We start from the raw sequence: 23729 nt of genomic DNA on the forward strand, positions 1-23729 counted from the left end.
TAGATTCAACGGTTTTGGACTTAGATGTGTGATAAGCACTTCTGGTGATAAGTATTTCACATCTACTAGATGTGAAATAGTAAAACCGTTCTTTTTGAGCCACAGCCTTAACCAATAATCGACAACCATGTTAAAATAAAAATAATAATCGACAGTCATACTTGACCTCTAAGAAGAAACTAGAGAGTTTCAGAAAAAAATATTGAAGAGGAACTCGAGAAGTCCACCGTACACCAGGTCCACGCAGCCCCAGAGCCTGCGTCACTGATAACAGCAGCGCCCCCCTGCCTTGGCCGCGGAGCACCGGTCGCCGAAGTCGCCCTCTGGCCTCTCTGGTCGTCGTCTCCCCCTCGCCCCCGCTCGTCTTGGGGGCGAAGAAAGAACCCGGCCGCTCATAAATACTCTCCCCGATTAAACCCCAAGCAGAAACCCACCACCCATTTCCGCCTCGCTTCGCTTCGCAAGCACACAGCGGCGATGCATCTCTACAACGCGTGGCTGCCCCCGGCGGTGGCGGATGCCGCGCGGGGGGAGGCGGCGGCCTTCGCCGGCGTGGTGCGGGCGGCCAAGGACGCGTGGCGCCCCGACGACCCCGACTCGGCCTACGCCACGCTCAAGTGGATCTCCGTGTTCGACCTGTAATTCCCTCGCGCCCTTTCCTCCGTACCGATTCGATTCGATGCGGTGCGATTCGATTTGCTTTTGGGATTTTATATGGACAATCGCCGGTCGCGTTGCTCACGTAATCTGGAGAGGTTTTGAGCGGTTCCATTTCCATGACTGTGTGAAGGGTTAGCTTGGGGCTCGCGGTTGTGGAATTGTTGGCTGCGTAATCCCAAGCATCAAGCATCCACTCTCTGGAGCTTGTTCGGCTAAGCCGTGAATGGGATGAGCTCTTTTACGATGCAGTCCACCACTGTAAAACACAGTCAGAATTGGTTGCCCTTGGTGTACATTTATGGACTGTCACTGTGTTTTTGGGTAAAACACTTGCCACAAGGCTCACGGCCTAAGCTCTAATACCAAGCTCGTTTCTGAGCTTTGCCTGCCCATTTTTAGCATCTTAACAAAAGTTTTGATGATTAATTAGTTCATGAGGTGCTAATTAGCTACTACGAACTCTTTTGGGCACTAGCATGTAGCGGTGTCCGTCATATGTAATTGGTGGATCAGATTGAGGGATGCCAGGAGGCAGGGTCCATCTGAAATTATCTCTCTCGGTCTGTCAGTGGTTTGTTTGCAAATACTGAAGCGTTAGGGTCTGTTTGTAAATATTTATTTATGCTTTCTTTTGAATATAATCAGTGCAAATGCCATCTAATAGACTGTGACCCACCTGATTAGTTAGCATGTTAGTACCCAAAGGTGGATATACACTATATTCTGCCCCTTTGTATATTTCGATTTGAATGATTTTGTTACAGTTGGATAAAGTTGTCTTCAACCTGTGCCTCTGCACAGCAACTCCAAAACATATAAATTCTAAAATTGTCGTTGTGACATTTGATTTGTAGGAAGTACAACTGTAGAAAAACCTAAGGTTCCTGTAAAAGTATTTCAATTCAAGATATGGAACAGTTACTTTGGTTACATACGGTAGAGAAAAGCAATCATATCGCTTCAATTCAGTTTCTATTTAGATAGATTTTGAACGTGCATGTGTGCTTTAAAGTTAATTTATTTTGCGAGAAAAGCTGTATTATATATTTATATTACACTGTATGCTTTTGCAATTGTGTTATAGCCTGTCTCATTCAGATTTACATGCAATGTTCTGCCCAAGTTGTGTTTTCTAAAATTATACTGGGTTGTGATATTAATACTCTGGATTGATCTGTGAAGTAGTATTATAACGACTATGACTTATTAATTGGGCATGTGTTTTATGAGTAAAATATAGAATTTGTTTTGTTGATGGGGCTAATGAATTAAACTGCAAAGTTGATGGGCTACATATGAGATCTAAGACACAAAATACTCCCTCCGTCCGAAAATACTTGTCATCAAAATGGATAAAAGGTGATGTATCTCGAACTAAAATACGTCTAGACACATCCTCCTTTATCCATTTTGATGACAAGTATTTCCGGACGGAGGGAGTACTATACAGTTTAGATATATGGATTTGGTTTTCATTTTTAATATGTCAGTGCCTCAGATATTTTTTAATTGTCATGGGAATTTATAGTTATTTTCTATGTGGGGCCTTGGGAGGATATCGTCTTTGGAATTAGGCCGTGACTCCACAGGAGTCTCCAATTAATGAATATGCAACGATAAACATGTATCAATTCTTAACATGACCTTATTACAAAACCCTTCACTTCATAACACTGATTAATATATCAAAGTACACATGAGATTATAATGGCACTTTTATGTTACGTGCCACACATTTTCCCTTTCTCTCATTAACACAGCAATTTCAATTGTATATTGAAGTGAGGCTATACTTGGAAGGGCGCAACTTGTTTTTGTTGTAACATACTAACAATGTAATTGAATTTCTTTAATTACCAGGATTTATGTAGCAAATGTTGATGTTTGATTTTTTATGGATTTAGTTTTATCAAAGCAAAGAGTGACGTTGCTCCTGAGGACATACATGCTCTTATAGAGCTTGGGTTTGGAATATTTCACGCATCGCAGAATAAGTTTGTTGTCCAGGTAATGGCCTGCAATTAGTGATTTATCTATGTATAGTTATGATCTCTTGTTCTTTGGTGATGTACGCTTTTGGTTGGTAAACAATTGGTAACCAGATAAAATGGGGAGGTTTGCTCATCAGGCTTTCCAAAAAGCATGCGGAGAGACTTTCACTTGATGTGCAATGGAGGCCGCTTTACGAGACATTGATACAAACCCATTTCAAGAGGTACCGTTCGGAACACACATATTTTCGGGTGTCGAAAGAGCTATATGAATTAACATGGTGAATGTCATGTTTATTTCAGAAACATGGGCCCTGAGGGCTGGAAAGTAAGGCAGCAACACTTCGAGACCATCACCGGCTTAGTACGTGCCTCTAGGACTTTCTTTCCTGAAGGTGCAGCTGCTGAGATTTGGTTGGAATTCAGGTTTGGCAGTTTCTGTTTGGCATATTCAGCACCAGTGTTTATTTTTTTCCCGCATACTGCTGCATTCTTGCTTCTATGCTGCTTTGATTTTTCTTGATTCATTGGCATATTATCTAGTGAAAATGTGAATTGGTGAAAATCCTGTCAAAATCCAACTTGGAACTCATCTCCTTGGATGGACCGGCTCAATAAGAGAGGGAGACTAGATAACTTTTATTTATTCCTTTCCTTAATAAGACGTACTTGCATGCATCGGGTAACTGAAACTTTCCAAGCAATCTTCACTAACAAATTTTATCTTATTCCCTAAGGCTAATATCTAAGTAGTACTAGTAGTTGTTATCTTGTCTCAACTATGGAACCAAAAAGCAAGGAAGCATTGTTTTCTAATCAGTGACAGGGTAACACTTGCTATATCTTCTCGTACTGTTTATTAATGGAGAAATGGTGCTTAGCCATGCATACTTGGGTACATGCTAGATTATAAGCAAGTTTGGTGACATGTACCATGCCCATGCAAGTTTGGGATCTGAACTTTAGGGACTCCCGAGTGCTATGCTACACCTGTGCTAGGTTAGAGACTTGAGTGTCATGATTCTGCTATTTTAGAGATCTATGCTGCGATTCTCGCTGTCCCTTTTCCATGATAGGCCCAATAGAATCTAAAAAAATGATAAGCCCTATAGGAAATATCCATAAGCAGCTGAATGCTTGTGTTTTATTTGCACTGTTTTTTTATTCCTTGTGTTGCTACTATCAATGTTATTGTTTTCTATACTACTAGTATTGTATAAATTAGAAAAACAGCACAAAGTGTATCAATCCTTTCTTATAACCACAACTGGAAATTTGTGCTTGGGAGTTCTGCCGGAATAGAACTGCCTGACCTGATACTGTATTGGAACCACAGGCCCTTGCTGGAAAATCCATGGCATAACTCAGCATTTGAAGGTGTTGGATTTGTTAGGCTGTTTCTTCCTGCAAACTCGAGGAACCAGGATCACTTTACAACGTAATTGAAACGGTCGCATATTTGATCAGTGAGCTTCCTTATGTTGCCAAACATCTATTCTTTTTAACTAACTTTGACACTGATTTGTAGTGATTGGATTGCACAATGTCTACACATTTGGGACTCTGTCACAAATTGTAACTTCTGGGATATCCAATGGGCTGCCATCATAGGACGTTGCATAAAAAATTCCAGATCCATTGAATGGGAGAAGTTTCTGCCGCTATTGTTTACAAGATACTTGAACATGTTTGAGGTATGTCTGGCTTTCAGGTTGAATTCCAAGGTACTTTGTTTACGGGAAGACTGTAGTGAAGGCCCTGATGGTGGAGAGGAGTGGGGGTGGGGGTGGGGGTGGGTGGAGATGTACAAACAGTTAAATAAACGAGCGACTCGAAAAAAATAGGCAACAGAATCAACCCAGCTGATCTCTCCTAAAAAAATGTTTCCTGGACATGGCACTGGGCGTGACACTGTCTAAAATCTTCACATTGTGCTATTTCCATATATGCCACACAAAAAGGACAGACCCAGTGCTAGAAGCTCCCACACCAGATGGGGTATGGGGAAGGATTATATGAGGCAAGCCTTACCCCTGCACAGTGCAATGCAGAGAGGCAGCGTTGAACCCAGGACCTCTTGGCACAAGTGGGGAGTACTTCACCACTGCGCCAGGCCTGTACTTCCCATATATGCCACACAGCGGTTATATTTTTTTCCCCATGAAGAGCGTCTGTTGGAAGTTGCTGCTCCAACCGACCATGCTAAAGGCACTTTCCAACAATAGGTGATTGCACATTTGCACCATCATTGTGCATCACGCATGGAGAATCCTCCGACACATCAAGTTTTTTTTTCTGAAAAGGAAGGACAAGCTTCCCGGCCTCTGCATCCTCAGATGCATACAACCATAATTTCATTAAAAAGATACCAAGTATCAAAGACTGAACACAACGGTTTACAAAAAACGAAAAACTGAAGGATAGCCAACATCTCTATCATGTATCATCTACCACTAACCTATTACCGGGGACCATATTCCTCTGGTAAAATAGTCGGACTGAGCGATGTACATGGTACTCCAAGATAATGCGCCTTCAAGAAGGGATTACAGCTCATATGTCGATGCTGCTGAGTTTTTTTTATAAAAGGTCAATCCTGTGGTTATCACCCCCTGAGGAGCTTCGAGCTACACATCTTGGGAAGGAAACGACTCACGTAAGCCAATGTTTCTTGATCTGGCCAAAGAATCTGACCAAGGGTTTTTACCCGGAGAAAACGCATACTCCGTGCTGATTCACCAATGCTGTTGTCCACCATCTCCGCTGACCGGTGCCTGTCGTCCTAGCTGGCTCATCGTGCGTCCCTCGACGTGCCATTGGATCCCGCTCAAGCCCTCTGCTTGTGTCGGGATCGGAGAAGTTTGCCAGACGCAACCCTGACGTAGCTGCCGGCAAAAGAGCAGTAGAGGTCGCGCTGCCGCACCACATGCTGGTTCACCGCTGATCGCTTTCAGGCTGCTGCGCAACCGATCCACCACTTCATGGTGGCCATGATAGCCTCCACAGTCACCACTTGCACTAGACTACAGCCCAATATTGCCACCTGCACACCTGGCCACTGCCAGGGCGCACAGGATCTGAGTGCGCCGGCAACACCGCACAGGGTGCATGGGCTATGAAATATTTGTGTTTCATCTTATACGTCTTTATTGTGCAACTTACTTTTTATTGCTCAAGCTTTCATATGGGTTGGAATATGTGTTCATTGAAATGAAGCTGTTACTAGTTTCATTTATTTGTTGCAATTGGCCTGTCGGATTCCATCCAAGTTTTTCACTCTTACATGAAGGTGGGCCAAAGTTTTCTTTTGAGGTGCTGGAAGCATAGTCGAGTGTTTCTACAATAGGCATTGGTGATATTGACGATGTGGCATGCTTGTGTTTGCAAAACATACAAAGTATATAAAACTTCAGAGTAAAGCTTCCAGATCTGATAAAACTAATACCATCATCTTATCAGTAATTCTTCATCTGAAGGCGAGAAACTAACATCTGTTTTGCTCATTTATGAGATGTTTCCTCTGAAACAAAATAACTAACTTTCTTCAACTGCATTCATGAAGAAATAATAATGAGATAAAAGTGAAAACATCACTTTCTTAAAATACTTTCAAGAAGGAATAATGGGAAAAAAATGATAAATGATGAAGGAGTGTCTAAAAGATGAGTACAAAGTCACAACAAGATTGAAGCAATGTAACATACGAGGAAACATGGGGCTTTCCTTGTCTTGGAGGCTTCATACCCTGACCACTTTTGCCGAAAAAATTCTAATAGTTAGAGGTCTGAACAAAGGCCATTATATTGTATTAAGGGGCATGAAGGTCCATGTATCATCATTAGATTCATTGCTTCTGATAACTGTTTTTCACCAATATAGTACCAACCACACCTTGTCCACTATAGACTATTGAAGTACTATAGTGCACTATTCCAAATACTGAGGTGAGTACAATGTTCTCTTGGATGTCATCATATTTCTTGCTAATCCGAGTCAAGCTTTTATTCATTCTTCAGGGTTATGAAGCCAAATCTAGTTGGTACTTAGATTTTGTTTACTGTAAATACCAAAAATATTCATACGGTCGGTACAGTACAACGTTCGTCATATGTTATTCAGCTGTCAGATTTAAAGTAGCATTATGTATGGTAAATCCATTAAGTAGGATTACAGAATCTTCTCCACAGTCATTGATATATTTTTGTCTCTGTTGCTAGGTTCCTATATCCAGTGGGAATGGGTCATACCCTTTTCCGGTGGAGGTGCCTAGGAACACAAGATTTTTGTTCTCCAGTAAGACCAGATCACCTTCCAAGGCAATTGCAAAGTCTGTTGTAAGCTATCCTTATCCTTTCAACTATTTTTTCTTGACGGCCTGTGGAAGATTTTATGCACTTAAGACTTCAATATTTGATGTCTTGGTATGGGCATAAAATATGCATGAGTAATGGGGCCAACTTTCTTATGATTCTAACCACTTGTTCAGTCACTAGCTAATAATCTATGCTGTGTATTCTGCTGATAAAGTTATCCCTGCTATTCATGTTTTAGTTCATATGGAAAAACTTGCCAAAGAAAAAAATGCTACAGTATGATATTTTGTGAACATTACGGCTTGTTGCATTGTTTAGCCAAAGCAAGATACGACTAATATTATCTTTTATTTTTGTTTGCAGGTGTACCTTTTGAAGCCTAAAAGTCTGGCATTGGAACAGTTTGAGAAGCTCATAAATTTTCTAGAACAGTTTGTCTTCTGGTCCTTGTACTTCTTTTTGCTTGTCGCACTGGCTCTTTATTTTGTTTTAACTTAAGTCTTTCTGGCATTTAGATTCTATCATCCATCAAATGGGGGTCGCTGGACCTACTCATTGGAGCGTTTTCTGCGGTATCTTGTTTTTTACTTTGAAAGACGTCTTCAAGATGAACAATTGTAAGTGATCAATCTTAACTCATGCTGCAGCTTGAAGTATCTTGCGCCACATGAGAATTTTATTGCTTGCATCATCTGATTTAATATTGGCAATGTAGTGACACAATGGATGAGAAAAATGAGCAGTTCTGTTTGGGAAAAGAAGAGAGTGCTGTTTTTATCAAAGTAGTGCTGAAATTACTGGATCGTGGTCAGTACAGCAAGGATGATTCTCTTGCTGAAACAGTATCCATTGCAACTTCAATCCTGTCTTATGTCGAGCCATCCTTGGTGCTTCCGTTTGTCGCAACGAACTTCCAACTAGCCTTGGAGACAGTAAGTTTTGACAACATATGCAGCATACCTGTTACTATTTTTGTTGAGCTTGGATGTCATTACAACGTGCAGGAGCCCTACAATATGCCAATATTTATAGTTTTCAGCTAACTCGCAAGCAAGCTAATGACTTCACTTTTTTCTGACAGACTACTGCCACCCACCAGTTAAAGAATGCTGTCACATCTGTCGCATTTTCTGGACGGGCGCTTCTTCTAAGTTCTTTATGCTCAACTCAATCTGATGACAGTAGCATGACTGATACACTCTATGAACTTATTGTCACTTCCCTTTCAAATGCATTGCTTGGTATGGATGCCAACGATCCACCTAAAACTGTAGCTACGATGCAGTTAATTGGCTCAATATTTTCAAATGTAAGTATTTATATGATTTAACCTTGTCTTTGCGCACTGATTTTATGATATTGGTGTGCAACATTTAGCTAACCATTGTTTGGTGCTTATAGCTGGCTACAGTTGGTGTTAGTGATGATGTGCCTGCTTTCCTCCAAACTTCCTCTCTATCGGATTGGCTAGATGAATTCTTTTGTCGGCTGTTTTCTGTGCTTCAGAATTTGGAATCAAGTAGTGCCATGTAAGCTGTGGTTGCTAAACTCTGTATTTAAGTTGTCATTACTACTGAATTATTTTTGGAGGACATGCTAAATGATATCTTTCTCTTTTTGATGTGGCAGCGCGGAGGGTTACCAGACCTCAATCATGCCGGGAACTTTTCTCGTCGAGGACAGCCCTCACTATTTTTGCATGCTAGAAATACTTCTGGGAAAGTTATCAAAAACCTTATTTAATCAGGTATTGCGTTTTTTTAATTAAATGCTCCACCTCCTTGTCCTAAACGGTTTAAACATGTGAATTTTCTGTCATGCTCATGTTTCTCGATTTTCCAATTGGCAGTCCCTTAAGAAAATTGCCAAGTTCGTCAATGCAAATATCCTTCCTGGTGCCACTTCAGAAGTTGGACTTCTTTGTTGTGCCTGTGTTCATTCATATCCTGAGGAGGCTTCAGTCTACCTTGTAAAGCCTATCTTAATGACTATCACGTCCTCCTTCGAAGGTACCCCCACAACAGGTTATGTTGGAAGAGAAGTTCCTAACAATATGGTTTCTAAGGTTCGTTCAAAACCTATAACATTTATTGCTTGAGCTCTTACATTCATTACCCACCAGCTGCGTTGTATGCACATCCAGGCTACACTTTCTCCTGCTCTAGAAACAGCATTGGACTACTATCTGAGGGTTTTGGCTATATCCATCAGTTATGCGGGTCCTGTCTTGCTGAACTATAGAGAAGAATTAAAGCACGTAATAATGTCTGCATTCCAGGCCCCTTCATGGAAGGTTTATATTTCCTCTTATCTTTCATACATTTCGACAGACAGTAACCCATTATATGTTACACTTTGAAATGATGAATTCCCTTTTCTTTTGGAATAACCAGGTCAATGGAGCTGGTGATCATCTCCTTCGCTCTGTGCTAGGAAGCCTGGTTTCATTTTATCCACTAGATCAGTATAAGTATGTCTAGCTTATTTACATCTGTCTGGTTTATCATTTGATCTTTAAAAGATTTTATCCAACAAAATCTTGTTATTTTACAGGCCATTTTCTTGTCATTCCATTGCTAATATTATTGAGCCATGGGGTTGTTCAAAAGCTCATCAGGACAGGGAGGTTGAAATGCTTAATTTTCCTCCGAAGTGGCATGATCCCAGTCAAGATGAACTATCTTTTGCAAACGAATTGTTAGAATTTCATTTCCAGTCGGCTGTGGAAGATCTTTTGACTATTTGCCAGACAGAAGTTCAGTCTGAGACAGGTACATATATTCTTGGTCTGACCAAGGAGATATCCCTGTATGTTTTCTTTTCGGTTTGGTTATGCATAGTGCATATATTTATGTATACAAGAATCGTGTTAAAGCATGTATGCTAATCTGACATGAAGCTGATTACACCAATGTATGTTACTCCCTCCGTCCAAAAAAGCTTGTCCCTCAAATAGATGTATCTAGCATCAAGTTAGTGCTAGATACATCCATTTGAGGGACAAGCTTGGGACAAGCTTTTTCGGACGGAGGGAGTAATAATTAAGTTGTTTTTCTTATTTTTGTCATTGTTCTCTTTGCCTGAGTGTCCCCTTGATACCCTGTTATTCTGTTCTTTTGGCAGGAGATGAGAAGGAGCACCTAAAAGTAACACTATTGCGCATTCATTCTGCATTGCAGGGTGTAATGTCGTGCTTACCTGAACTGCGTCCATCATATAAAGATGGGAGGTCCAAGGTAGTAGAGCCCAGTTTCTTTATTGCAGGATCTTCTGGTAGCACCGTTGGCAGCTCAGAGATGCGTGAAAAGGCTGCAGAACTTGTGCACATAGCTTGCAGGTAGCATACATTCGTACTGCACCCAGTTCTACTTACTAGCATCTTAAAGCTTATTTGCTTTCATCATTTGCAAGTTTATTTAGTCTCAGCATTCACAATTCTTTTAACAGGTACTTATTAAAGGAAAGAACTGATGATAGTATTCTCCTAGCACTTGTAGTACGCGTGATTGATGCTTTGGTAAACTATGGTATGATAGCTATCTTAGAAACTTGCACACTGTACTTTTGACTGTTTACATGACAGTGTACTGCTGTAGGTAGCTTGGAATATGATGAATGGTCAAGTCATGTTCAAGCTTGGAAATTAGAGTCTGCTGCCATCATTGAGCCTCAATGCAACTTTATTGTTCCATTTCATGCTCAGGGCAAAAAGAGGTATATATTGGTCCTACTTTCTAGTCTGATTCCATTATATGGATTGTGATTGAAATTCAGTCTCTTATTTCTATTAGGCCTAGATGGGCGCTTGTCGATAAAGCACACTTGCATAATACGTGGAGATGTTCACAATCATCATACCACAGATACCGTACAGATGCCAATGTATCTCCATCTAGCCTCATGGTTAATTTGGTGAAGGATCTCCTAGATCTCTCATTACACAACTACGAAACTGTTCGCTCGTAAGCTCTCTTTCCCTCTTTATTTACATGTGACCATATAGTTTGCAACTTCTGTTTAGGCTGTTAGTATGTATTTTCATTCGAATATTACCATCAGCATTTGCAATACATAGTAACTCGAAACTGTTGATTCTGACTACTGTATGTTTCTGTTTTTCTCTGTTTTGGAATATAACAACGCACAGTTGTGGATATTGATTTGTTCGTAGTTTTCTTTATCTGGCTGATATTGATCATGACCTCATAGCAGAAATGAAGTTCTGATCAAAGGGTTATGTGGTCATACATCAATGACCTACTTTACTTTCTTACCATTTTTCCATTTTTCTAAATTCTTTTAATGCAGGTATGCTGGAAGATCGCTAACAAAAATGCTGAAGCGCTGGCCTTCTCTAATTTCTGATTGTGTTCTTACCCTGACTGAGAATTTGCGTGATTCGAAAGCCCTGGAACATGTGGTGCTTGGTTCTTGCAGCATTCTCGCATCACAGACTGTTTTGAGACACTTGACAACTGTATGTCTATTTCACAATCATATATAAGTTATATCAGTGATTTTAATTATATTAACATCATTGTTCAATGTAGGATTCTGCTTCCCTCTCTTCATTTATCATGGGAATTTTGGGAAGGTAATTGGCAGATACTGTAGGTTTTCCCTATCGTTTCTAATAGCTTACCAGTAATGTTCCTTTACACACACACAAAAGAATATGAGTATTTGACACTCAACAAACAAGGAAAGAGAAGCATGCAGTATCCTTTGTTAAAAGAGCACCTTATTGATATGTATGTACTAAAATCTTATCTTCTTGTTCTGTAGCTCTCATCATGAATCGATAAAGTGTCAGAAAGCTATTACCGAGGTATGTTTCATAAACAGAAGACGGAGAAAACTATAACATGATATTTGCCACTAAATATTCTGTATATGTTGTTTACAGCTCTTTGTGAAATACAACATACGTTTCTCTGGAATATCAAGGTCTTTTTTCAAGAATTCTCAAAGTCTGGCTGACAGGCCAGGATTTCTTGGATTATTTTCTCAAATTAATGCTTTGGGCTTTGAGACTAACAGTCTACATTGGAGGTAAGCTATATGCCAACTCTATGTCAAACACTGCCACATCTGTATTAACATCTAGCACCTGCGTTTTTTCTTACCTTGAAAAATACCCAAGACCTCTGTTTTTGACAAATATGTCAAACAAATTCCCTCTATCATTTTTCTGGTTCTCTAATTTCTTACGAGTTCCACGTGAGGCTTGATATGTCCTAAAAGTGGACAGAAAGAAGGCAAGCAATTTGTTCATCTAAATTGCGGAAGCCGAAACTTGAACCCAAGACCTCTTGGCTCTGATGCTGACTGCTGCATTAAGTTTTTTATGCACCAACCAGTAGAACCGTACGTCCGAACTGATGGAAAAGGTTGGGCAATCCACATATACTTCAATATAGACCACTGTGCAGTTTGGATGGTACTAGAAGCTGGTCAGCTTAAATATGTCTACTTACCATTTCCGAGATGCATGATTATGTTGACTTCGAAACTTAGTATTTCTTTTGTTACATGAACCGCAAATCTGCTGACATGTTTGTCCAAAGTGTTGCTCTGTAACTGCAAGACTGTAATATAGCTGCATTGTTGCAACAATTCTAGAATTTCGTGTCCCAACCAGATGATGCAGGGCGTATGGAAAAAGGGTGGTATCTGTACACTGGGAAGTCTGAATATGTTGTAACCTGTTGAACCGGTATGGGCCAAGCCCATCTAGCTTTGTCACTTAGGGCCCAAGCCCATGAGGAGGTGCTGACCTAGAAGGAGGCATCAGTCCTCCCGTTCCCAAGCTGAGCCGCCACACACACAGAAAAAGGCTACCGAGAGAGAGGTGGGCTCCTGCGATTGCAACATGGTATCAGAGCTAGGCGGCAACGACGGGGCCTGACGGGAGTAGGGCGGCGACGGCGGACCTAGGAGGCGGAGTGGGCTCACCTCGGCGCGGGCTCCTCCCTCTTCCCCTCATTCCCTTCTTGTTCCCTCTCGCGGTTGTGCGCTGGCTGGCCTCTCGCAGCTGCAGGGGAGCTGCGCCAGTAGCTGCGTGCGAGTGAGGAAGACAAGGGGGCGGCGCGAGCTGAGGAGGTGCGCATGCGGGAGGGGCTGTAGAGGGGACTGACAGGAGGTGTGCTGCTGGAACTGCTGCTATGTGCAGCGGCTAAGTCAGAGGAGAGAAGTGTGCTCCAGCTGCCTGAAGCTGAGGTTGCTGTTGGTTGCTGTCCTGCTGCTGAGGAAGGAGAAGTGGGGCAGTGTTGTGCTGCTGATTGAAAGGGAACTGGAGACTGCTGATTCTGCAGAGGACTGTGTGCGGCTGTGCTTGCTGCTATTGTTGGCTGTGTAGGCTGTATCCGAAGATGAGTGAGCCAACAGGCCTTGCTGAGGCTTTCGAGAAGCTAGCTAAGATCCTCGAGGAGTCGAAATCTGGGGCCATCGTTCCTCGACAGGAAGTGGCTCAGAAGATCGAACTGTCGCCCATGGACATGAAGTTAGAGGGGGCTACCAATTATCTGAGCTGGTCCCGAAGGGCGTTGCTGGCTGTGGAACAGAAGGAGCTTGATGGGCACTTGTTGGGTGCTGTTGCTGAACCAGGAGACAAGACTACTGTGGAGGGAAAGAGATGGAAGGTCATAAACTCTGTGCTCATTGGCTGGTTGTTGAACTCGGTGGTGCCCCCCATTGGACGCTCTGTGGAGGGGCTATCCACATCCGCTGCGATATGGACGACTCTGTCCACCTTGTACTCAGGTAAGGGCAATGTCATGCTCATTGCTCAGATTGAGGGGAAGATCAGTCAGCTGCATCAAGGTGATGACATGTCAGTGATGACATATGTGGCAGAGCTGCAGGCTTTGTGGGCAGAGCAGGATAACTGCGACCCTCTGGAACTCTATGATGCGGCTTGCATCGAGTCAGGGCGCAAGTGGATTGCACGCAGGCGTGTGCTGAAACTGTTGGAGGGGCTTAGAGGTTGCTTTCATGGCAGGAGGGCATCCCTGTTGCACCAACCTCTCCTGCCCTCTATTGAGGAGACTATTGCTGCAATGTCTCAAGAGGAGGTGCGGCTATCTCTTGAGCATGCAGACATGAAGGTTGTGCCGGCTTCGACATTTGCAGTCACTGAGCGCATGGAGTGGAGCGATCCCAACAAATGTCATATCTGTGGGGAGGTAGGTCACTGGAAGTGGGCGTGTCCAACTCGTGGCAGAGGCATGGGCTACGACAGAGGGGGAACTGGCAGAGGCAGGCGTGGTAGAGGCAGAGGTGGATACTCAGGGACCTCAAGGGGTCAGGCTTCTATGGGTAGAGGTGGCTACTCAGGACACTTAGGGGATCAGAGGGCTCACATGACAGTGGCAGGAGACACTGGGACGTCACAAGGCAAAGATGCAGCTAATGCTGACTATGGAGACTTTGCTCTCTGGGCCTCCACTGATGAAGGTAATCCGGATGAGGCATGTCTTGCTTCTAATGAGAGTGCTCCAGAGTGGGTTCTTGACTCTGGAGCATCTAAAGCATGTTGCTAGTAATTCCTGCATGTTTGAGTCTTACCATAAGCACCCTCCGTCTCACACGGGCACAATGCAAACTGCTGATGGCACAAACCAGCCTGTCATAGGGGTTGGCACAGTCAAGTGCACTCCGACCATCTCCCTATCCTCAGTGTTACATGTGCCAGCTTTTCCTGTCAATTTGGTCTCTTTCAGTGCTCTAATTGATCAAATTGACTGTCGTGTGATCCTTGACAAATTCGGTTGCGTGATTCAGGAGCGCCAGACGAGCCAGACGATTGGGACTGGCACCAGGCGTAGGGGGCTCTGGTACATGGACCAGGAGGTGCAGCCGGACTTGGTGTGTGCTGCGACCATGGAGGACAAGGAGAAGGAGGCGATGATCCATCACTGTAGGATGGGACATGTATCTTTTGATAAGATGAGTAGAATCTTTCCGGATGTTATGTGTGGGATAGGCAAGGGCAAGTTGACATGTGATGCTTGCGAATATGCCAAACACACACGAGCCTCATATGTGAGCAAGGGGCTTAGGAGCATCTCTCCTTTTATGCTTATTCATTCGGATGTATGGAAGAGCCCAGTTGTATCAATGAATGGAATGAAATACTTTGTTACATTCATCGATTGCTATTCTCGTATGACTTGGATTTATATGATGCGTCACAAAGATGAGGTGTTTAGCTGTTTTCAGAATTTCCATGCCTTGGTGAAGAATCAGTTTCAGGTGCAGGTGCAGGTGATCAGGACTGACAATGGGACAGAGTATGTGAACAACACATTTGGGGCCTATTTGTCTGATCAAGGTATTCTTCATCAAACTACATGCCCAGACACCCCTCCTCAGAATGGAGTGGCAGAAAGAAAAAATCAGCATATTCTTGAGGTTGCTCGGTCATTGATGTTTACGATGAATGTGCCCAAATTCTTGTGGAGTGAAGCAGTTATGACAGCCACATACTTGATCAACCGGACACCATCAAGAATACTAAGCATGAAATCTCCGTGTGAGCTAGTATATGGAGAAACTAAGTTTGTTGTTCCCCCAAAGTTGTTTGGCAGTACTTGTTTTGTTCGAGATCACCGTCCTTCTGTTGGAAAACTTGATCCGCGAGCGGTGAAGTGTATTTTTCTGGGCTATTCTTCTAGTCAGCAGGGGTATAAATGTTGGTGTCCCTCAGAGAAACGCAGGTTTGTCAGTATGGATGTAACCTTCAGGGAGTCTGAGCCATTCTATGGTGAGCCAACAGATCTAAGTGTGTTGTTTCAAGGGCTTGACCATTTACACTCTGTGCAGGATGGTCAAGAGGGGGAGAAGGCTGTATCTCACATTCAGGAGGATTCTGTGGGCACTAATGATGTGCAGGTTCAAGTCCAGCCAATTGTGGGTACAATTCCGGTTGGTACTCTCACTGATGGTGATGTGCAGGTTCAGGTCCAGCCAACAGTGGGTTCCATTCAGATTGGTAATCTCCAGCTCCCTGTTCGAGATCGGTGGCAGAAGACCCCCCTAGTGTACTCTTGACGAGAGCCACAAGTGCCACAGGTGCATGACTCATCTGACACTCGTCTGGTATATTCTCGGCGGCAGCCACTTGTGCAGGAGGGGGAGCAACAAGTGCAGGGGGAGCAGTCAGTGCAGGGGGAGCAACAAGGCAGTGGTGCAAGCTCATCTGACACAGTGGAACTGCCTATTGCGTTGCGAAAGGGGACACGTGAAGCGGCACAGAAGGCTTTACCACCGGAGGTTTTTGATGATCATGATATCGGAAATGTTGTGTCTTATCAGGCTTTGTCTCCTTCCTATAGAGTGTTTGTTGCCTCTCTTCAAACTGTGTCAATCCCAAAGGATTGGAAGGCTGCAAAGCAAGATCCGAAGTGGCGTGAAGCGATGATAGAAGAGTTGGAAGCACCGAGGAAAAACAAGACATGGGTGCTAACTACATTGCCGGCAGGAAAGAAAGCAGTGAGTTGTAAGTGGATCTATACAGTGAAGCAGAATCCTGAGGGGAAGGTGGAACGGTATAAGGCCAGATTGGTCACCAGAGGATATAGTCAAACTTATGGAATTGACTATGACGAGACGTTTGCTCCAGTGGCAAAGATGAACACAATAAGGATATTGGTTTCCTGTGCTGCAAACTTTGGGTGGAAATTGCATCAATTAGATGTCAAGAATGCCTTCTTGCATGGTGAGTTGCAGGAAGAAGTGTACATGGAGATACCACCAGGTTTTGGTACTTCACAGACCACGGGGAAGGTATGTAGGCTGAAGAAATTCTTGTATGGACTGAAGCAATCGCCGAGGGCTTGGTTCGATAGGTTCAGACGTGCTGTCCGTGCTATGGGGTATGGTCAATGTAATGGTGACCACACGGTGTTCTACAGACACTCACTCTCTAATCGAAAGATCACCATTCTTGCAGTTTATGTGGATGACATTATCATCACCGGAGATGATGAGGAGGAAATAAAGAGATTGAAGGGGTGTCTGAGCAATGAGTTTGAGGTGAAGGATTTGGGCAACCTAAAATACTTCCTTGGGATTGAAGTGGCCCGGACAGAGAAGGGAATATCTTTGTGCCAAAGGAAATACACCTTGGATCTCTTGAGTGACATGGGCATGATGGGATGTCGTGCAGCCCCTACGCCGATTGAACAAAATCATCAAGTGACAGCTCAGTCAGGCGAGCTGGTGAATAAGGAAGATTATCAGAAACTGGTTGGGAGGTTATTGTACTTGTGTCATACCAGGCCTGACATTACGTATGCCGTGGGTGTGGTGAGCAGATACATGCATGAACCAAGGAGTGGGCATCTTGATATTGTGCACAGAATTCTGAGATACTTGAAGGGGACTCCGGGTAAAGGGTTGTGGTTTGCGAAGAGTGGACATCTTGAGGTGGATGGCTATAGTGACTCTGATTGGGCCAGTTGTCAAGATGATAGAAGATCAACTTCTGGCTAGTGTGTGTTTGTGGGAGGAAACTTGGTGTCATGGAGAAGCAAGAAACAGGCTGTTGTGTCTAGATCAACAGCAGAAGCCGAGTATAGAGTATTATCTCAAGGGTTATGTGAGATGCTCTGGGTGAAGTACCTACTGAGCGAGTTGAAACTTCTGAGGAAGGGACCCTTGAAGGTGTGGTGTGACAATCAGTCAGCTATTGCCATTGCTAATAACCCAGTTCAGCATGATAGGACAAAACATGTGGAAATTGATCGCTTCTTCATTAAGGAGAAACTTGATGCTGGGATCATCAGTCTTATTCACGTCAGCTCTGGGCAACAGTTTGCAGATTGCTTGACAAAGGGACTGGGAACGAAGGACTGTAACTTGGCATGTGACAAGATGGGGATGATAGATATCTACCACCCATCTTGAGGGGGAGTGTTGAACCGGTATGGGCCAAGCCCATCTAGCTTTGTCACTTAGGGCCCAAGCCCATGAGGAGGTGCTGACCTAGAAGGAGGCATCAGTCCTCCCGTTCCCAAGCTGAGCCGCCACACACACAGAAAAAGGCTACCGAGAGAGAGGTGGGCTCCTGCGACTGCAACATAACCATATATGCAGCTGTCTACTTGAGCACAACATTTCTTCTTTTTGGTAACATGACGTGTGAATTGTGATGGGATGATGATACATGGTTCTCATAATTCTGGTGGAACTGGAGGAATTTGATAATTCTCTAAAGCTTTCTTCTGAACTGATTTGTCATTAGAAGCATTCCATATGTAGTAGCACTCCTACAAAGACAATAGCGTGAAATCTACTATTCCTTATTCGTCCCAATAATTTAATCTCAATAATAACTGTCATGCCGTTCTGTCAGGATAAAATGACTATCTTCCCTGCTATTTACATGCATTTTACTTAAACTTGTAAGCTGTATACTTTCAGGTACAACCTGATGGCTAATAGAGTACTTCTGTTGCTAATTTTGGCATCTAGAAGTGAGCCTGACATTTATTCACAAATCCTGGCAGAGACTGCTGGTATGCACAGCTTCTCCTGTCGGTAGTTTCTTTTCGTAACATTGAAATGAACATGTATGCCATATTTTGAAGGGGAGCCTTGGCGCAGTGGTAAAGCTGCTGCCTTGTGACCATGAGGTCATGGGTTCAAGTCCTGGAAACAGCCTCTTACAGAAATGTAGGGAAAGGCTGCGTACTATAGACCCAAAGTGGTCGGACCCTTCCCTGGACCCTGCGCAAGCGGGAGCTACATGCACCAGGTTGCCCTTTATGTATGCCATATTTTCATTGTCATTTTCTCCAGCTGCACGTTCCTGAAAGAACTTCTGTATTACTTTCATGGGTTTGTCGTCCATTGTTTAAAATGTCTGTTTTATGCTAGGTCATTTCTTAAGAAATTTGAAGAGTCAACTCCCCCACTCAAGGATGCTTGCAATATCTGCTCTGAACACACTATTAGAAGGATCACCTCACAAGGCATCTGTGGAAGATCCACAACAATCATTAGATCACCCTGAAGAATGCAACATTTTGTCCACAGGAAAGCTTCTGAATGACATAATCCAGGAGGAAGGATTCATGAATGACACACTAAACAGTCTCTCACATGTACATATTATTTCTGATAGTGATGGTTCATCAAAAGCAAGTTATGGTGCTTCATCGTTTCAAAGCGGATCTGATAAAGCAATCACTTACTTCTATTTTGATTTCTCTGCCTCGTGGCCATGTACCCCTAGTTGGATTTCTTTAGTGGGCGGTGGCACATTCTATTCCAGCTTTGCTAAGATATTCAAAAGGCTTATACAACAATGTGGAATGCCAGTAATGTCCTCACTTCAGACTGCACTAGAAGAATTTCTGAGTTCAAAAGAAAGATCAAGGCAATGTGTGGCGGCTGAAGCTATGGCAGGCATGCTTCACTCTGATGTCAGTGGGGATTTGGAGTCTGGGAGTGACTGGTTGATGCTTCAATTGCAGAAGGTTGTGTTAACTCCATCTGTGGAATCAGTTCCTGAATGGGCATCTTGCATTAGATATGCTGTTACTGGCAAAGAAAGATCTGGAACTCGTGCTCCTGTTCTCAGGCAAAAAGTATTAGATTGCTTATGTACAGCAGTTCCTCACTCTGTAGCAACTAGCGTACTTGCCAAGAGATATTCTTTTCTGTCTGTTGCTCTAATTGAAATTTCTCCACATAAAATGTCCCCAGAAGAGGAGCAGTACCACGTTACAATTCTCAACGAACTGCTTGACAATATGAGTCACTCATCTGCGCAGGTAATGTTAGATCACTTCAATGTGGGGGTACCTTTTTCTTTTCTAATTCCATTGTCTTTAATTAAGTTGATACTATGGTCACACCTAAAGAATACTTCCTTGACATATCTAGCAAAATCGGCTGCTCTTCTGTCCTAGGACTTAATTGAGTGTTGCATGTTGTATAGAACATGTTCACGCCTGAGCATCTTCACTAGGATTCAGGGTCTATATCAATGGTATGATATTTTGTAACCAGGCTTGCTATGTGCTGGATTAGGTTCCTGTAAACTGAATTGCACTTATATTAACTCTTGGACTATCTTCGTGGGTGACTGGCATAATTATCAGATGTGCCCGAACCAGCTTTGGGACATAAAGGACTTATTGGCTTGGACCCTCTCGGCTACTTGACAAAACACCCTTTGCATGTGAAATTCGGTTAAAAAATTCATTTCATTGCTGCTGGCACAAGTGTAACACTATAACCTCAATTGAAAATGTAGCCTATATTATTAATTGCAAATTAAGGACGCATGTCTATTCGAATGTTCAAAAAAACGTGGAAATGTGACATAAGATACACTCATGCAAAAATAAGAAAACAATGATCACTAGCAACTGACAAAATATACAAATGATCAAATATGTTTAGATGTGTTTGTTCACATTCCATTTAAACATAAATCAAACTGACTTGATAAGTGAGGTTGTACAGAATAGAGCTGCAGTGAGAAATGAATTTAAAATCTTGCACACTAGATATTTCCTCTGACAATCATACTAGTTCTCAAACCCCCCATATAAAAAGAGGCCAATAAGAAAAGAAAAACGAAAAAAATGCAATATGGATAGAGCAAGCGTACCAAGAGAAAAACGAAAAGAAATAAACATATACTGCCACACATTTCAGATTCAAGCCTATCAAAGGTTATGGCAGAATCAAATTGCCATGGCTACTCACCATAAATTCCCGCTAAACTCCCCATCTCATTCCCAATTGGCACTGTCAAAATTTTCTGAAGTAATGACAAGCTTTTGATAATAAATGGAGCCCAGATGTGTAAAGATATATAGTTATCTCGAAAGAAAACAAACTCTTATCCATTTCCTTTCATTTTGATTCCAGGTAAGAGAGGCGATTGGTGTTGCTATGTGTGTCGCATGCTCGAATGTGAGATTAGCTGGTGCACGTTCACCGGGAGTCCTGACAGAACAATCCGGAAATGAATATTGGTCTAAGCGTTTGACAGATGGAGCTACTGAGTTGTCTGTGAGTATACAGAACAATAGTCAATCTAAGCAACTAGAATTGGCATCCGATTCATCCACTGCGAATGGCTTGGACAATAAAGAGGAGGCTGACACTAAAAGAATGGAAACGGTGTTATTTCATAACTTTCTCCAGGTTGATAAGCGTACTATTCCGTTGCTTCATTCTAGGCTTACGCTTTTCTTTTGCAGATTTTCCATTTCATGATTGCATCTCTGAAGTCTGGGAGATCTTCCGTTCTACTAGATGTTATTATTGCGCTCTTCTACCCTGTTCTATCATTACAGGTATGCATTGTGGTAACTTCGCTGTAGTGACATAACCCAATCTTCCATGAACGGGATTTTTGCCTGAACACTCGGTTTTTATGGTATTTTGAGAGAAACAAGAATAGTGAAGGGGAAGAATTTTCTCTTTTGATTTGCTAACCACATCTTAGAAGTCCAGTAAATCCTTCTATCTTTCTGAAGAAAAACTGAAGTTTGATCCTACCTACTAAAATTCTTGAAAGTTGAGATTTTCTTTTGAGCAGAAGACAAAAATATTGTAAACCTTCCAGGAGGTCATCTTTTTTGTTTGTAGAGACAGGTACTAGCAATTGTTATAATTAGGAATTCTAACAATTTGACTGCCATGCTATGTTTTTGCAGGAAACATCAAATAAAGATTTGTCATTGCTTGCAAAGTCAGCTTTTGAATTGCTTAAATGGAGGACTTTGCCGCGCCCTTTTCTTGAAACAGCTATTATGGCTATCCTTTCTTCAGTCAATGATCCCAACTGGCGAACCAGATCAGCGTTGTTATCATATCTCAGGACCTTTACATACAGGTTCATACCCTCTCTTCTGATTGCTATTTTTCCAGTATTAGAATAAATGTTTTTTTAGTCCACAATGTGTTCTTCTCTAGTTTTATTCTCAGTGTGAAAAAGTTACCTTTGATACTACACCGTCAGTGTCAAAACCTAGGTCATTGCTGCAAACAGCTCACTGACTGTTCCTATCATAGTGTGTTGTGACTTGTGAAGTGTATTATGACGTATTTTTCTCATTGAGGATGATAGGGACTTACGTTATCTTGTACTTGCAGATCTATAGTCTTCTTGATGGGTTAATATTTCTTAGTTGTCGTGTGGTTTTGTGATTCTCCCAGTGGTCTTGGAACTAATGGAAAGTTAATTGTCACAGGCACACATTCATTCTTTCTGGCTCAGAGAAATCACAAATTTGGCAAACAATCGAGAAGTTACTTGTGGATAACCAAGTTGAGGCAAGTATATATCTTTATTTGGCCTGTACTCAATATTTTCTTTCCACCTGTTGTGTTATTCAAAAAATGTGTACAATTTGTACTCCTGACATGAAAAGCATGAAGAATATCAATATTTCTACTTCTAGCCGTTTCCTTGGTATAATGCATACACATGAGTGTTGTTCTTACTAAAGCTCTTCTAAGTGAAGATACCTGTTGCTAATTGTATGAACTTTACCATTCTATACTCAGGTCAGGGAGCATGCTGCTGGTGTTCTTGCAAGCTTAATGAAGGGTATAGATAAAGATCTATCGAAGGATTTCCGTGATAGATCACATGCACAAGCCCAAAGTATCCTTGATACGAGAAGAAGGTAAACTTTGTACTGAATTCCGATGCTACCGTAGTATTTTGTGTCACTGAGTGTTGAGCAGATAGTTGGCTAATGCATGTGAATGTTTTTCACCTTGCAGAACTCCAAAGTCAGGCCATTCTGTTGCTACGATCCATGGTGCAGTACTTGCTCTGACAGCTTCGGTGCTTTCTGTCCCATACGACATGCCAAGGTACTCGCTGGCCTTACCTTTTGTTGCATAGTATGGCAGGTGGCACTAGCAACAGATTTGTTGATAGTTCTATTGCTCCATAATCCACACTTACGTCAGCCCTGGTCTTTGCAGCTGGCTTCCTGGTCATGTAACACTACTGGCCCACTTCATCCGCGAGCCGTCTCCTGTAAAATCTACTGTGACAAAGGCTGTTGCTGAGTTTAAGAGGACACACGCCGACACTTGGAGCATCCAGAAGGATGCCTTCACAGAAGACGAATTGGAGGCAAGCTCAATATCTTCAATTACTGGTTGCTGCACAAGTTGATGTCATTTCTCACAGTTTTGCTCTATTTGCGCTTGCAGGTCCTCCGTGATACATCGTCCTCGTCATCATACTTTGCTTAGATTCAGAGACTGATATTTTCCAATACAGCGGTAGCAGATTTTATGAATTTGGCCAGGAAGAAGACTAGTTGCACTGGTGACAGAAAATTTCATTTTCTTTTCAATCGATGAACTGCCAGTGATGATCATATATTCATAGTTACATACCGTGTATTGTAGTTCCGTCAATAACGGTTTCCTTCATACAGGCGATACCTTTGATATATGGACTTGAATTAGTATATATATGGAATGCGCTTCTGCAGTTATTATTATTTTTGCTAAGCACCGGGATAGCAGAAGCGGGCAAGAACTCGCAGGCGCACTGCTGGTTGAACGCACGTATCGGTTTCGCCTACTAGAAATAGTAGGCGAAAGTCTGCTGATTTGGTAATGCCTGGTGCAGCATGTGGTCTTTACCTCCAACATGTCCTGTCGTTGCTTAGCAAAAATTCAAGGTTTTAGTTTGGATACTGGGCTTCTCCAATGATATTTCACATTACTACGCCTAAGTTGCAGTTTGGATAGTGTGCCATTTTGGCAGTAC

General features: G+C 42.5%; 1 protein-coding gene and 1 long non-coding RNA gene across 2 annotated transcripts; both read left to right on the forward strand.

Moving 5' to 3' along the window:
* The first annotated feature begins 292 nt into the window (after nucleotides 1-292).
* Nucleotides 293-23457, forward strand: LOC119341744 (proteasome activator subunit 4-like). The gene is made up of 35 exons (XM_037613599.1): nucleotides 293-638; nucleotides 2565-2667; nucleotides 2763-2875; nucleotides 2955-3077; nucleotides 3988-4089; nucleotides 4180-4345; nucleotides 6869-6985; nucleotides 7328-7395; nucleotides 7480-7581; nucleotides 7680-7896; nucleotides 8046-8273; nucleotides 8366-8493; nucleotides 8594-8711; nucleotides 8814-9029; nucleotides 9108-9257; nucleotides 9358-9434; nucleotides 9518-9735; nucleotides 10088-10301; nucleotides 10412-10491; nucleotides 10561-10678; nucleotides 10756-10926; nucleotides 11273-11441; nucleotides 11515-11558; nucleotides 11750-11792; nucleotides 11871-12016; nucleotides 18389-18483; nucleotides 18845-19743; nucleotides 20852-21106; nucleotides 21187-21282; nucleotides 21646-21824; nucleotides 22183-22264; nucleotides 22499-22620; nucleotides 22721-22813; nucleotides 22928-23081; nucleotides 23162-23457. The coding sequence occupies exons 1-35, from the start codon at nucleotides 478-480 to the stop codon at nucleotides 23201-23203; spliced, it is 5409 nt and encodes a 1802-aa protein (XP_037469496.1). The 5' UTR covers nucleotides 293-477; the 3' UTR covers nucleotides 23204-23457.
* Nucleotides 14083-15107, forward strand: LOC119341745. Its single transcript, XR_005165266.1, has 2 exons — nucleotides 14083-14419; nucleotides 14747-15107. It is a non-coding gene; the product is annotated as an uncharacterized LOC119341745 (long non-coding RNA).
* Nucleotides 23458-23729: the final 272 nt, after the last annotated feature.

This window comes from Triticum dicoccoides, chromosome 7B (assembly GCF_002162155.2).
Source record: "Triticum dicoccoides isolate Atlit2015 ecotype Zavitan chromosome 7B, WEW_v2.0, whole genome shotgun sequence".
NCBI classification, from domain to species: domain Eukaryota; kingdom Viridiplantae; phylum Streptophyta; class Magnoliopsida; order Poales; family Poaceae; genus Triticum; species Triticum dicoccoides.